This window comes from Xenopus tropicalis, chromosome 4 (genome assembly GCF_000004195.4).
Source record: "Xenopus tropicalis strain Nigerian chromosome 4, UCB_Xtro_10.0, whole genome shotgun sequence".
NCBI lineage: Eukaryota > Metazoa > Chordata > Amphibia > Anura > Pipidae > Xenopus > Xenopus tropicalis.
This window is the reverse complement of record NC_030680.2, coordinates 73,426,261-73,442,417: the sequence shown is the minus strand read 5'-3', so window position 1 is coordinate 73,442,417 and position 16,157 is coordinate 73,426,261. Positions and strand designations below refer to the sequence as shown.

General features: G+C 39.3%; 1 protein-coding gene across 3 annotated transcripts in view; it reads left to right on the top strand.

The window, feature by feature from the left end:
* The window catches only part of itfg1 (integrin alpha FG-GAP repeat containing 1), a 109,305-nt gene that overhangs the window by 27,911 nt on the left and 65,237 nt on the right, over positions 1–16,157 (top strand). For 2 of the 3 annotated variants that reach the window (XM_012961169.3, XM_012961170.3), the window contains exons 8-9: positions 3,324–3,408; positions 15,272–15,366. In XM_012961169.3, the coding sequence (XP_012816623.1) occupies positions 3,324–3,408; positions 15,272–15,366 (180 nt within the window). Of the gene's footprint in view, positions 1–3,323; positions 3,409–11,295; positions 11,419–15,271; positions 15,367–16,157 lie in introns of those variants that run through there. The other variant, NM_001017040.2, reaches the window with a different exon arrangement.

Sequence of the window (16,157 nt, the reverse complement as noted above, 5' to 3'; positions counted from 1 at the left end):
AATAGCCAATCTTAGCCCTTATTTGGCACCTCCATTAACTTTTATGATGCTTGTGTTGCTCTCCAAGTCTTTTTACATTCGTGGCTCACGAGTAAGAAAGGTTGGGGACCCTGCTATAGGGAGTGTTTAGTAATCTGAGCTGAAAAGAACTGAGCATGCCAAAAGCCAAAGTAAATTCCTGAGAGAGGGGGCCAAATGGGTTAGAGGAAGAGAAGGAAATCAAAGTGATTAAAGGGATGCTGCAGCCTTTCTAATAACCATTGAACAACCAAAGTAGAAGGTATTTAAAGGGATTCAGTCTCAGGAAAACATGTTTTTAACAAAAGTTAAAGGAGCAGTTCAGTGTAAAAATGAAACTGGGTCAAATAGATAGACTGCGCTAAATTAAAAATGTTGTCAATATAGTTATTTGGGCAAAAATGTGACCTATAAGGGCTGAAGTGGGCAGATGTCTAACATATCTACTTCCTCCTTTACAGGAAGCTGTTAGCAGTCAGTAACCAATCAGTGACTTGAGGGGGGGGCATATGGGACATAACTGTTCAGTTAGTTTGCATTTGAATCTGACCTGTGTGCTCACTAACTAATTGAACAGTTATGTCCCATGTGCCCCCTCTAAAGTCACTGACTAACTAAGAGGTTAGAGAGCTGAAAGCAGGAAGTAAAGTTCGGGCTATAATGTTAGACATTTGTTCACAACAGCCTTTATAGATTACATTTTTGCCTAACTAACTATATTGCAAATGTTTTTTGTTTTGCGCAGGCTATCCATTTTACCCAGTTTCATTTTTACACTGAACTGTTCTTTTAGTAGCACTCCTCAGCAAAGTATTTCATTAAAATCAATTTTTCAAAAAAGAAAATGGGGCTAGCCATATTCTTAATTTTCCAGGTTCCCTCAGCCATGTGACTTGTGCTCAATAAACTTCACTCACTCTTTACTGTTGTGCTGCATGTTGAAGTAATATAATCCCCTCCCTTTCCCCCACCCAGCAGCTGATCAGTAGAACAATGGGAAAATAGCAAGATAATGGCTCCCTGACATCTGTATTGCTAAAAATGCGCCCCACCTAATTGTAGATATAATAACAACACTCAATAGTAAAAATCAAAGTTTAACTCACCCAATTCATGACTCTTCTATTTACATTGAGTAGGAGAAACAATAGGTTATCTGAAAGCAGTTCTATTGTGTAGTGCTGGCTCCTTCTGAAAGCTCAGGATCAGACACAATGACCAGTATTACCAATATTACATTTTTTGGTTCAAGAATAACATTTTAAATGGTAGAATAAATTATTTGTAATGCACACAATGTAATTTAGTAATAAAAACTACACCATTAAAATATCTTTCGGAATTCATTTAAAGATTTCACAGAGGCTGCTCACTGATTAAACTTTTGTATGGGGGGTTTACATGTCCTTTAATTTACATATATCCATCAATTAACATTTCCTGTTCTAGGCAGAAGTTGGCTACTATTTAATACATCATAGTATATATTAAATATATTACAGTAAAAAGCAAGAACCGTGGGTACGGCCATTCCTATAATATAACATAAAGAGAGCATGGGTAATGGCATCTTCGGTTCATTATTAAGACCAGCAGATAAAATTAACATTTGTGGGATATTAAACAGTAAGAACAATAGGTAATAGCACAGATCAGTGTTTCTGCACACCATTAGCATTATATAGTGAATAACAGAGACCCTGCCACCCTAACAGATAATATAGTGAGAAGGATGCATTGAAAGTTTGGGGCATGCCGAGCATGCTTTACAGTTACTAGCGACGCATATTATCCAGAGAGGCTGTGAGTACTTGCACCAGAAGCAGAAAATATAATATACAGTATAGTGAGGAGAAATAGGTACTTTTACCGTGAGCAAATTATATACTATAAGTTGTAGTCGGAGCTGGTATCTCAAGCACATTATATACAGTTAAAAGCAATGGCTGCTATCATTCCAGACACATTATACACAGTTAGCTAAAGAGTAATTGTACCCTAAGTACCTTTGGTACAGGCACCATAAGCACAAGTATTTTACGTTTAACATGCAGTGCACACTGCACCTTATGAACATTATATATTACAGATAGTACTTATTATAACTCCAGCATACTAGTTTCATGCACAAAATATGCTTTCTTTTGAAAATTGTCCTTGTAATGCCTTGCTCAATGTTTTTGTGTATATTTAGTTTTGTGTTTAAGTAAATTAAAGAAAGAAGTGTATACCATTTATTAGTTCTATGACTTTGTCACTGAGTTTCTTTTAATCTTTTAACCAATCTGCTGTCTTCCTTTTTCATTTGTTTAAAGCCCATTTTTTGCAGTACCCTTATCATATTTTATACTTACAGTATGAGTTGGCACTGTCTATCATTCAAACTTTGAAGGGGTGTGTTTTATTGAAATACATTTTTAGTATGATGGATAAAAATAAACATGAACTACTCCTTTTAGGGGAAGTTCACCTTCTGGTTGCTAAGGTAATTAAGTCTCAGCAACTAGACAGAGCCTCAGCAGAAAGACAAACTGCCTTAGAATATTTTTGTTTTTGCATTAATCTATTATGAATACATTCTTTTTAAGGTGACCTACACCTTTAAAGTTTATAACTGGGTATACCTACCGCTGTTTTGGTATGGTTTTGCACCAATAAAAATGGCAGTTGTGTTGATGATTTTCACACCATCAGTTGCTCTGCAGGACTTGCAGTATGACTGCCAATTAATCCAATCAGTCTGCCCTAATGTGTATGTTAACAGGGATCCCACTGTGCTGTCAGCTGTTGCAGAAAGTTACTGTGATATATTTTGTCAGCACGACAGCAGATTTAAGAAAAAAAAAAAAAAGCTTTTCTAGAGGACTTTTCTGTTGCCTTTAGACCAAACATTTTTAGTTCAGTTTTAGTTTAAGAAACAAACAAATCTTCTATAAAAATAATGGAAAATGTGTATTGCTTTAGAACGATGGAACCTGGGCAAAGAGAGCCTGGTGATAGTCCACTCTGACTGGCACCAGCTGTGGCACACCTGGCCAATAATATTCGCCCAGTTTGGGTTTAAAGGTTTATGGGGCATATCTCACAGAGCTAAAAGGCTACAAAGCTTCCATTTTTGCTGCATCAAGTCTATGACATGGGTACATGGGATCTCCCTGTACTGGAGCAAATTTATAGGGTAATTTCTGCATTGCTGCATTGTCTGGTTTTTATTTTCAGCCAACTTTTTGAAAGAAAATTTAGAGCTGTTTATTTATATACGCCTACTGAAAAACTGACCTCTTGACTTGTGCTTTGTGTTTTAGGGAGGCAACTTTACAGAATCTACACTAATTATACAGAAGCCAAAGGATGTGAAGATAGTTGGACAGTCAGTTTTTGCAGATTTTGGTGAGGTCAATTTTATTCAATTGCTTTTTGACAAAATATATCCAATAAACATTTAAAATAGATTATATATATACAAAAGGTGGCATATTGTAATTGGTATGTATACTTTTGTAGCAAATAGCATTCCTTCTATTTCTGTCTATTTTCCCAAGGACATCATTGTCATGGTAAAATGTTTGATATCATTGTGAATATCTTTCCATACTGTATACAGTGGGAAACATTGCATGTTACCCATGGTTTAAACATCGTGTGATTTTGTCATCTGGAGTCAGGTTTTGATACAATGTAATACAGATTATAAGAAAATCAGACATTATAAGAAACCAGACATCAAATATTTCAGTAGCAGATTTTTGTTAGAATATCTTGTAGAGCATTAAATGCCCCTTGTGACAGTAGCTTAAAGGAGAAGGAAAGGCTACATCACTGGGAGGTGCCAAAATGTTAGGCACCCCCCAGTGATTTTAATCGCTTACTTTTTACCCCGGGATGGTGCTCCTGTTAGGAGAAAACCACACCAGCTGCCAGTAAATCGTCTCCTCTTCCTTTGTCTGTCTTTGCGCCTCTTGCGCGTGCGCATTAGAGTGAAAAGCCAAACTTTAACAAAAAAGGGGAAACACGCTCGCAGCTCTTTCGGGCTGGTGCGCTTGCATTAGCAACTGACATATTAACAGGAAAACTTATGTGTTTACATGATGTTCTTATTCTTGTTCCCATGTTATTTCTCTCCTTAAAAGAAAGAAAGCTCATAGATAAGTATGCTTTATTATGTATTAGTAGGAATTTGGTGTTGTTATCCTAACAGAGACTCAAAGCACGTCTCCTAGACTGAAGTAGCAGATGGGTCATCAAGACACTCCTGGCATCAGGACATTGAGTTTTAACTAAAATTGGATTTTTCTTTCCTTATAGCTGCCCTCAAGTTGTTATGAAACAATGAATTTAAAAAAGAAAAACAATTTCAGAGTCATCCTTGCTTTCTGTTTTTTAATCTGAGCTTGATGAGCATGACTATACTTTTGCTAAGGTTATCTGCAGAAATAGATAGCGTATATTATTATGGACACCTTCCTCTTTATTGCTTTAGATGATGAAGTCCTGTAGAAGTTGCAGGTGATGTTTAAAAAAAAAAATGAAGGAGAATCATCTCATCTACTCTAATTTCTTTGAGTCTGTCCACTCATTACACTCAAGAACATTCAGATTTTTAAAAGTGTTGAGTTATTCTACCCATATCTTCTTTTCCACATTCCATCAATGATTTCTAGAAATTAATTCCAGTACCAAAGTAAGGGTAAAATATTTGTTTGCTATTTCACATTTTAGAATGCTGTCTTGTCACCTGAATGTTGAATTAATTTTACCCCAAGACTCCTTTGCTTAGTTATTTGCTAGTATTTATACTTTACAGCAGTGATCCCCAACCAGTGACTCGGGGGCAACATGTTGCTCCCTAACCCCTTGGATGTTGCTCTCAGTGCCCCCAAACCAGGTAGTTAGTTTTGAATTCCTGACTTGGGGGCAAGTGTTGGTTGAATAAAAACAAGATTTACTACCAAATAAAGCCCCCTGTAAGCTGATAGTGTGCATAGAGACTCCCTAATAGCCAATTACAGCCCTTATTTGGCTCCTCCATGAACTTTTAAGGTGCTTGTGTTGCTCTCCAAGTCTTTTTACATTTGACTGTGGCTCACGAGTAAGAAAGGTTGGGGATCCCTGCTTTACAGAGATGTGATTTGGCAGAAAACTATGTAAGCAAATGATAGCGAGAGACTAGAGGGAATAGAGCACCAACTACTAACAGGCTGGTGGCTGGTTGAATCAACTTGCTTTCATTTCAACTAAAAAGGGATAAGTATTCTTTACTAACTTTATCAAAACCATTGTGTTTTTTTAACTGTTGGGTTTTATTTATTTTTTTCATAAGTAATTGTTGTTTTTGGAGCTAATTTACAAAGTTTGTGGGATCCATAGGCTTACAGCAGGTTACATTCCCTTGTAATTACCCTCAGCTTGAGGAGGGTGGGGTTTGATTAGTTCACCTTTACAGACTGCATAAATAGAACCACAGGCAGTCCAGTGAGCTGCTTACTAACAGGCTGGTGGCTGGTTGAATCAACTTGCTTCATTTCAACTAAAAAGGGATAAGTATTCTTTACTAACTTTATCAAAACCATTGTGTTTTTTTAACTGTTGGGTTTTATTAATTTTTTTCATAAGTAATTGTTGTTTTTGGAGCTAATTTACAAAGTTTGTGGGATCCATAGGCTTACAGCAGGTTACATTCCCTTGTAATTACCCTCAGCTTGAGGAGGGTGGGGTTTGATTAGTTCACCTTTACAGACTGCATAAATAGAACCACAGGCACTCTAGTGGAGCTTGTGGTGGTTGTGGGGGTTCTGTAAGTGGAGTTATAAACTCAGGGAGTTAAACACTAAGGGAGTTAAAAACAAGGTAAAACAAGGTATTTACTACAAGTCCTTACACCTTTTTTTTTTGTTTAACTGTTCTTTTAACTGGGAGAATGAGTTGTAGCAACATTGAAGGTCTGACACAGTGCACAGCCTGCCACATGTATGCAGTTGTGGAACAACAGTTCCAAAGTGCATACCTCTGTTGTGGATGTGAGCGAATTGCCACTTTAGAGGCTCGCGTTAGAGTCCTAGAGGAACACGTCGCAACACTGCGTTCAATCAACAATCTTGAGAGGGGTCTCTTGTTAACTGAACAAGAACTAGTGGGGTCAGATAGTAGGGGGGGAGGGGAGCAGCAAAAGGATGATAGGGCAGTAAGCTGGGTGACAGTTAGAAAATCTAGTGTGGGGAAAAGGAAAAGGGAGGCTGCTCCAGGGTTTGCGCATCCCAACAGATTTGCCAGATTGTGTGAAGAAGATGGGAGTGTGAACTCTGGATTGGCGGTTCTAGGTGAGGCTGATCTCTCTAACAGCCGGGAGACCAGTTTCACTAGTAGTGGTGGGGAGGAGAGCAGAGCTAGGCCTAAACAGATGGTGGTTATAGGGGATTCGATCATTAGGAAAGTGGACAGGGTAATCTGTCAAGCGGATCGCTTCAAACGGACAGTTTGCTGTCTTCCTGGTGCCAGGGTTCGGCATGTGGTTGATCGGGTTGACACATTATTGGGAGGGGCTGGGCATGACCCGGCTGTCTTGGTACATATCGGTACTAACGACAAAATGAACGGTAGGTGGGGGACTTTAAAGAGTGAGTTCAGGGATCTAGGCTCTAAGATTAGGCAAAGGTCCTCCAATGTCATTTTTTCGGAAATTTTGCCGGTGCCACGTGCAAGTTTAGGGAGACAGCGGGAGCTTAGGGAGCTAAATGCGTGGCTAAAGTCTTGGTGTAGGAAGGAAGGGTTTGGGTTCCTAGAGCACTGGGCTGACTTTTCCTTGGGGTACAATCTATACAGCCCTGACGGATTGCACCTCAATGGAAGGGGGTCTGCTGTGCTAGGGGAGAGAATGGTTAAGAGGTTGGAGGAGTGTTTAAACTAGACAAGGCGGGGGGGGTGAGCTAGAATTCCATGGGAAAATTAGTGTAGACGGGGTAGGGGGACTAGCAAAGGGTTGTGGGGGAGGAGTGAGGGGGGCATATAGTTTATCAGATAAGGAGCTTCCGTTACAAGGAAAGCAGTCTCATAATTGCCTTAGCTCTAATTCTCCCTTAGCTAATGTAAACATCAGAGGGAGAAGTAGCTGCAAGCTATTGCATGTATTGAAAATTATGATTTAATAGGTATCACTGAGACCTGGTGGGATGATAAATGCGACTGGGCTGCGAATTTAAATGGTTATACACTTTTTAGGAGGGACAGAGAGATTAAAAAGGGTGGAGGGGTTTGTCTTTACGTAAAGTCAGACTTAAAGCCATGTAATAAAGACATTACCAATGAAAACGTTGAATCTCTTTGGGTAGAAATTTCTGTAGGGCTGAAGGTCACAAAGAAAATGATCATTGGTGTATGCTATAAACCACCCCGTATAGATGAAGGGGATGAGGCCCAACTATTGTTGCAAATGGAGGAGGCTTCAAAACTAGGTCAAGTTATTGTTATGGGGGACTTTAATTATCCGGACATTGACTGGAGTAATGGGGTGGCTAAGTCAGAAAAAGCTAGTAGGTTTGTAAATATGCTAAATGACAACTTTTTATTTCAGGCAGTTCAAGAACCCACTAGGAATGACGCTATTTTGGACCTGGTAATATCTAATAATAATGAACTCATCTCTAACATTTGTGTGGGTGAGCATTTGGGGAACAGTGATCACAACATGGTCTCCTTTGAGATAATGCTGCAGAGACAGCTCTATAAGGGAGTAACTAATACGCTCAATTTTAGACGTGCAGACTTTGCCAGTATAAGGGCATCTCTGCAATGTGTCAACTGGGAAAGGCTTTTCATGGGGTTAGACACAGAAGGAAAATGGAACATCTTTAAAACATTGCTTTGTAGGTATACACAACAGTATATCCCCCTTGTAAGCAAGGAGAGGCAGCGCAAAGCAAAACCTTTATGGCTGAATAAAAGTGTTAGGGTCGAGGTTGGTAAGAAAAAACGTGCTTTTAGGGCATTCAAGTTAGTTGGGACAGCAGAAACTTTCATCAGGTACAAGGAAGCAAATAAAGCATGCAAAAAAGCTATCAAGCAAGCTAAAATAGAAATGGAAAGGGATATTGCAGCTAGGAGTAAAAAGAATCCTAAATTATTTTTTAATTATGTGAATAGTAAAAAAATGAAGCAAGAAGGGGTGGGAACTTTATTATCACGGGGGGGTAAGTTGGTTGATGAGAACGGGGAAAAAGCTGAAATTTTGAACTCTTATTTTTCATCTGTCTATACATCTGAGGAGCCAGATAATGAAGGCTTCCCTTGTAATATGCCCAGTTCTAGTAATTTAGCTACTGGCGCATGGGTCACTCGGGAGGAAATTCAAAAGAGACTTGAACATGTAAAGGTAAACAAAGGTCCAGGGCCGGATGGGATTCATCCCAGGGTATTAAATGAGCTGAGCGCTGTGATTGCCAAACCTCTTCACTTAATTTTTCAGGATTCATTGAGGTCTGGCATGGTGCCAAGAGACTGGCGGATTGCTAATGTGGTGCCGTTATTTAAAAAGGGATCCCGTTCTCAGCCTGAAAACTATAGGCCTGTTAGTCTGACATCAGTAGTAGGAAAACTTTTGGAAGGGGTAATAAGGGATAGGGTACTTGAATACATTGCAGTTCACAATACTATTAGTTTGTGCCAGCATGGTTTTATGCGTAACAGATCTTGCCAGACTAATTTAGTCGCCTTTTATGAGGAGGTGAGCAGGAACCTTGATGCTGGAATGGCAGTTGATGTCATCTACTTGGACTTTGCTAAAGCGTTTGATACAGTACCTCACAGAAGGTTAATGATCAAATTAAGGAATATTGGCCTAGAACATAATATTTGTAATTGGATAGAGAACTGGCTGAAGGATAGAGTACAAAGAGTGGTTGTAAATGGAACATTTTCTAATTGGACCAGTGTGGTTAGTGGAGTACCGCAGGGGTCAGTCCTTGGGCCTTTGCTTTTTAACTTGTTTATTAATGACCTGGAGGTGGGCATAAACAGTACTGTTTCTATTTTTGCTGATGACACTAAATTGTGCAAAACTATAAGTTCCATGCAGGATGCTGCCGCTTTGCAGAGGGATTTGACAAAATTAGATAACTGGGCAGCAAACTGGAAAATGAGGTTCAATGTTGATAAGTGCAAAGTTATGCACTTTGGTAGAAATAATATAAACGCAAACTATCTACTGAATGGGAGTGTGTTGGGGGTTTCCTTAATGGAGAAGGATCTAGGGGTTTTTGTTGATAACAAGTTGTCTAATGCCAGGCAGTGTCATTCTGTGGCTACTAAAGCAAATAAAGTGCTGTCTTGTATAAAAAAGGGCATTGACTCAAGGGATGAGAACATAATTTTGCCCCTTTATAGGTCCCTGGTAAGGCCTTACCTTGAGTATGCAGTGCAGTTTTGGGCTCCAGTCCTTAAGAAGGATATTAATGAGCTGGAGAAAGTGCAGAGACGTGCAACTAAACTGGTTAAGGGGATGGAAGATTTAAACTATGAGGTGAGACTGTCGAGGTTGGGGTTGTTCTCTCTGGAAAAGAGGCGCTTGCGAGGGGACATGATTACTCTGTACAAGTACATTAGAGGGGATTATAGGCAGTTGGGGGATGTTCTTTTTTCCCATAAAAACAATCAGCGCACCAGAGGTCACCCCTTTAGATTAGAGGAAAGGAGCTTCCATTTGAAGCAGCGTAGGTGGTTTTTCACGGTGAGGGCAGTGAGGTTATGGAATGCCCTTCCTAGTGATGTGGTAATGGCAGATTCTGTTAATGCCTTTAAGAGGGGCCTGGATGAGTTCTTGATCAATCAGAATATCCAAGGCTATTGTGATACTAATATCTACAGTTAGTACTAGTGGTTGTATATATAGTGTATGTATGTGAGTGTATAGATTGGTAGGTGTGGGTTAAGTGTGCTGGGTTTACTTGGATGGGTTGAACTTGATGGACACTGGTCTTTTTTCAACCCTATGTAACTATGTAACTATGTAACTAAAACTAAACTAAAACTGCAATTATATCCCTAAAATAGACATCACATTGTATTGTCTGCACACCTCTGCTGAAATTTTAAAGGGGCTATAATTGCATGCCAATATAGATATCTGCCTATACTAAGCATAGTTTTGCATTGTGAGAGTTTTCTTTGGCATAAGCCTTAATCATGGCAAAGGAATTCATGGTAATCTTGTTACAGAAGAATAATATATTTGCTAGCATAGATACTAAACATCAATTTGCAGTGTAGAAGTCTGTTTAGGCATTGGCCATTAGTTTATAAAGGGATATTATTAGTGTGTAAAGGTTATTGCATTCTCTGTGGGTTCATGCAGTAAAAATCTTGTTCCAGAATATGTTTGCAAAATGGTCCATTCGGGGTTACTAACTAAATTAGAATGATGTTTTACAGAACACTGGAGTGTTTTTTACCTTGATGTCCTAGAGAATTTGTAAAATTTGCCTTTATGTTCAGTTTCTATTGGAACTGCAGTTGCAGAACCGCCATAACCATCCCTTTAATCGTGGTCTTATGCAATTAATGGGAGTTGGTAATTGAGATCTTTCCTATATAAAAGCTACATTGGAGGAGGGCCAGCGTGCAAACCAGTGCTTTGGTCAGCAGGCACTTTTCCCAATAAATGTATTTATGCAGGCATTTGCTAGCCTATACTGTAGAACAGCTTATAGAATTTAAAAATGTATTTTCTTGCACAGTTTAAATTATTAATAAAACAGTGGGCCAGTGAATGTGCTTCAACCCTTCTTTTTTGTTTGTATTAAAATTGGCCAGATCAGTTGCGCTTCCATTGTACTTTACGAAGATTTTAATTAGCTTATGTAGTACTCTCACAACCCCCTTCGTGTATATAGATAGATAGAAAGATATATACAGAGGTATAATTTTAATGTATTCTACAGAGATTACCACTGTTTGCCAGTAAAGAATGCCCAAAAAGCATGAGGTATAATAGAAAAAAATATATATTTAAGCCAACAATTTATATGCTAAAATATGAATTTATTCATACGGAATCTTTAATAATATTCACAATTATCTTCATCAGTATGTACGACAAATATCTTCAAATCCTTACTGCAGACTTGAAAATCCTTAAAGCAATTATAAAGCCCACAGGTGCAGATATTAAATGCTGAATATTTAGCAGCAATTTTTCTTACAGATCACTCTAACAAAAAATCTGTTTCTCTGTTAAGCTGATTGATGATCTATTCCTAATCAGTCGTATCAAAATTTTTGCCCTTCCAGGTATTTTAAACTTCACTGGCTGGCTATGAACCCTCAAAAGTCTAATTTGCAGCTGGAAAGCTTTAAGCTTGATAATCATGATTTAAAAATTGAGTGCAAACTAAATAAAAATGAGACCTGTCACTTTTTTTTTTTTCTAACCTTTGTACCATGGTGACTTTGCATTATACCTTGTTCTTTATTTGCACACATGAGGATCCATATGGACAAACAGGCATATAAGTTTGGTCATGCATGTCTAATCAAAATATGCATATTGTTCAGTTAAATTTTGACACTGCTTTATATTTCAGGTTCTAATCAGTGTTGGTAGGGGATCTCTGCCCATTGGCTTTTTCCAGATAAGACTTTTTCTTTATTTTGCCTCACCATACCTTAAGGCTACTAAAAACTAGGGATGCATCGAATCCAGTCTTCAGCTTTTTTCGTCAGGGTTCGGATTCAGCCAAATCCATGTTCCTGGCCAAACCGAATCCTAATTAGCATAAATTAGCATATGTTAATTAGGATTTAGAAGGGTTAAGCTGGCCATACACGCACACGATATTCGGTGCGTGTATGGCAAGTCGGTGAGTCGACCGATATCTCAGGATGCTGCTGATATCGGTCGGCTCGCCGATCGGGTCGGCCATAGAAGGCGCCTGAGCAAAATCTGTCTTCGGGGCTAAATTGGCAGAAGGAGGTAGAAATCCTATTGTTTCTACCTTCTTATCTGCCGTTTCAGCCCTGAACGGTTAGTGGCGGGTTGTACGATCTTTCGTGTGACCGATGGATCTAAAATCGCCACGTGTGTGGCCACCTTTAAATGTTCGTGTGATTCGGTTCGGTATTCGACCAAATCCCTTGGGATGGATTCAGGGGTTCGGCCGGAAAAATTATATATATAATAACCAATTAATTACCAAAAATGAGTAGTTTTCATTTCATTCAGAACCAAAATTTTCACTTACCCTATTCCAGCGTAAGCTGTGTTGCAAAGATTAGCAGCAGTTGCAACAGTTCAGTGTAAAAATTAAAATGGGTAAAATAGACTGCGCAAAATAAAAAAAACGCTTTCAGTAGCCAAAATGTTATCTATAAAGGCAGGAGTGGGCTGTTATGATCTGGCTATTATGTTAGACATCTGCTCATGTCTGTTCCCTTAAGCCAGGGGTGGGCAAAGTTTTTGGCTCGGGGGCCACATTTACTCACAGGCGGGCCAGGCCGGGCCAACGTCCTCCCACCAGCTCCCCCTCCACCAGCATCCTCCACCTCTCCGACCTGCAGCTCCCTACATCGTTCCGCTGCGTCTGTTCCCCGGCTCCCTGCATCCTTTTTTATGGTTGCGCCCCCTGCGTATTGACATCACGAGCACGCACGAAGCGCAACCAATCAGGGCCCAGAAATTATTTAAAGGGACCCGGAGTCGGCGGGCCGGATTAAAAAGGCCAACGGGCCGGATGTGGCCCGCGGGCCGTAGTTTGCCCACCCCTGCTTTAAGCCCTACTGTGCATACCCTGGCTGCTCTTGTTAATTTGTATAGTATTAATTCGATTGGCTGCCAGTCAATTAATGCTATTTAGCAACATAGGCACCAGGCATGCACAGAAGCACATAAAGCTCTGAATCTACTTGCTAAAGTTTTGTAGCCACTGCCAATCTCTGCATTCAAGGAAGGAGGGAATCAGTAACCCCTTTCTACGGAGTGGAGGTTCCATGTCTGTCATCTGGGAAGAGTTCAATTGGAACAATCGATTTTTGCTAAGTGAATATGTTTCTAAACGTGTTTCCTAACAGGAAATTTTCCTCATTTTGAACTGTTAAAATGTCCACTTATTATTATTATTATTATTATTATTATACATTTATAAATAATGGTTTTGGTGTATAGTACATGCCTCTTTTTTCACTGAAGATGCTGGCAACCTTATACAACCTTAACGTGGATATTGGATTTCATTGTGAGAGCATTCCTTCAGAACAGAAACACACCTTATTACAACCTAGCAAGACATAAAAGAAAGAATTGTGCTTGCAGAACTATTTGACTGAGATCATTTACTAGAGCTCTGGGGGAATATATGAACAAAAAAGACTGCCTCTTGGCTGTCAGACGAGAAATGCACAAATCTTGATGACACCCTTACAATTCAGCTGACAACTGTACTCCTACATTATATGTAGAATTTGCTGAAGCAGCAGAGCCAGAGAATTGCATTAGCTGCTTGGGTCCTTTTTGAAAGAGACTGATAGGTAGATTCCTATTGGGGAACAGGAACACTGAAATACATTTCAGAGCTGGTACATGCAGGGCTAAAGGTTGAGATAATGGGGCCTTTAGCAGTTCAAAAAAATGCTGGGACCCCAATCTGAGGTGGAGGGATAATTAAATAATTTAGGGATTACACCTGTAATTCTTAAACTAAGTGCAACCTCGGCTATCAGATCTTCCCACAGCATTCGTCTGCAATTGGGATGCTGAAAGCTGTTGTTAACCTTCAGGATATTGAGATATATATATATAATATTTCAGGGCCAGAACTAGGGGTAGGCAGAAGAGGCAGCTGCCTAGGACGCAACGATTAGTGGGCACCAGGGTCTAGCAAAACTGCCTTCTATGACCTAGGGGTATAAGGGTATTAGAAGTTTGGTTTACAGCAGGCCAGGAAATGAGACTATTTGACGTTGTACCCCTGATTAAATGATTTGTTAATAGATTTAAGGTATTGTGACAGTGTGGTTAGAAAACACATCTGTCTTATCTAAAATGTGCAGGAAAGTGTGCATCTGAGGTGCATAATGTGGACTGCAGAGGGATACCTAGTGCAGATAGGATTAATTATTCCTCTCAGTCAGGAAATTAAGTGGCAGCTGAGAGAGTTGCTGCCTGTAAATGTAAGGCTGATGCCACACGTGGCGTTTTTACGCTGCGTTTTTTCTCAGCCTAAAAACGCCGCACAAGCCACACATGGCGTTTTTCAGCCTAGAACTGGTGACGTAAGCAAATCCCGTTGCCATGGTGCTAATTGTGTGAAATAGCAAAAAACGCTGCGTATTTCTGCTAGGTCTGGCAGCTGCCTTTGCGTATACATAGGAATAGCTTGCATTGCAAGTACTGGCGTATTTCAGCCTACGCTTGAAAAATCCGTGCTAAGGCGTTTTCTAGCGTATTTATGCTTTGTGTGGTTTGCTTCGCGTCTTTTCAAGTTATTTCTATGGATGATGATATCAGGCGTTTTTCAGCCGCCGAGAGAATTAGAAAATACGCAGCGTAAAAACGCCACGTGTGGCATCAGCCTAAAAGGTGTGTGCAGTCACACCCATGGCTCTCCTGTATGTCTGGAGGAGAAACAGGGTCCTGCTTGTTCCTAATGTGTGAGAAGGAGCCTGGTAAGCCTGAGACACAGAAAGTGTCTGACAAAGATATAAAGTGCCTGAGCTTGAGAGAGAAAGCAATTGCCGAGGGACCTGTGCCTGGTGAGAGGCAGTCATTTGAAGAAAGTGTAGCAGGGAAGCTGACATGAAGAAAGACTGTGTAGCCTTACTGGCAGGGAACAGTTATCTCTTAACTGTGAGTAATGTTTTTGATGCCATATGAAGATAAGTACCCTGATTACTTACCATTACAAAAGTTAATCTTCCCACAGTATGTTGATCCAAATTATAGACTCCTTATCTGGAAAACCTCAGGTTCCAAGCTGGTTTGGTTGATATTAGGTCCCATACATCTATATATAAACACAAAGTTAAGTATGGTTAACATATTTGATTGTCTTTCTTCTGCAACTGTTGCTTAAATGACAAGGAAAGCCCAATTCGCTGGGGAGTGCCAACAAATAGAAAATAGGAAGTAACTGTTTATGGGGAACCTGTTTTTGTTTTTCATATGTTTCTCTGATTGATTTCTCTGATTGATCAAAGGCTTGCATATGTGACAGCCTCAAATCCTGAAACCTTTATTGTGATAAGCTAATGAATATACTGTCTTTCTTACCAGATGGAGATGGTAAGCAGGATCAGCTTTTGCCTGCCTGTGAAGATGACAACTGCTTAAAAAGTGCAATTTACCTTTTAAAACATGGAACAGATCAGGTGAGGTGGGAGTGCAAATGTGGGGGTTATGCAATTTGAACTTGCCTGTGCGTGGCAAAAGGCTAATCTATAAACTTTATAAAGATCTTTCAAAAATGAAAAATTATTGGTGAACTTTGTATAAAGTACTTACGAAAAATGCTTTAGCTCCTAGTTGTTGCTCTGTGCTGCAACCAAATACAACTGCAAAAATCCAAAAATAGGAAAAAAAAAGCTCCAGCAGATTAACTGCAAAACATTTATTATGGGTAGTGGTAACACGACATGTTTCGGGTTAATACCCTTTATCAAGTGTACCAACTTGATAAAGGGTATTAACCCGAAACATGTCGTGTTACCACTACCCATAATAAATGTTTTGCAGTTAATCTGCTGGAGCTTTTTTTTTCCTATTTTTGGATTTTTGCAGTTTTATAAAGATCTTCTAGTCTCAAAAGCAATATTAAAATTGCTGTTTTTATGCAATAATGGCTAAGTTTAAAAAGTGTGGCATTATTTAATTGTACATTTGTATCACTGTTTTATTTGCCAGGCAACATTGTACATTGTAAAAATACAATGTACATGTGTATAAAATAGAAATTGCTTGGGTATTGTTAGGGGATTACTTTTAAAACAAAAGACAATGGCAAGTTTTGCCATTGAAGGCTGTAATTCATAGTTGTGTATGTTTACATTAAAGGGATGCTGTCATGATTTTTATGGTGTACTTTTTATTTCTAAATTACACTGTTTACATTGCAAATAATTCACTCTACCATTTAAACTTTTATTCTTGAACCAGCAAATGT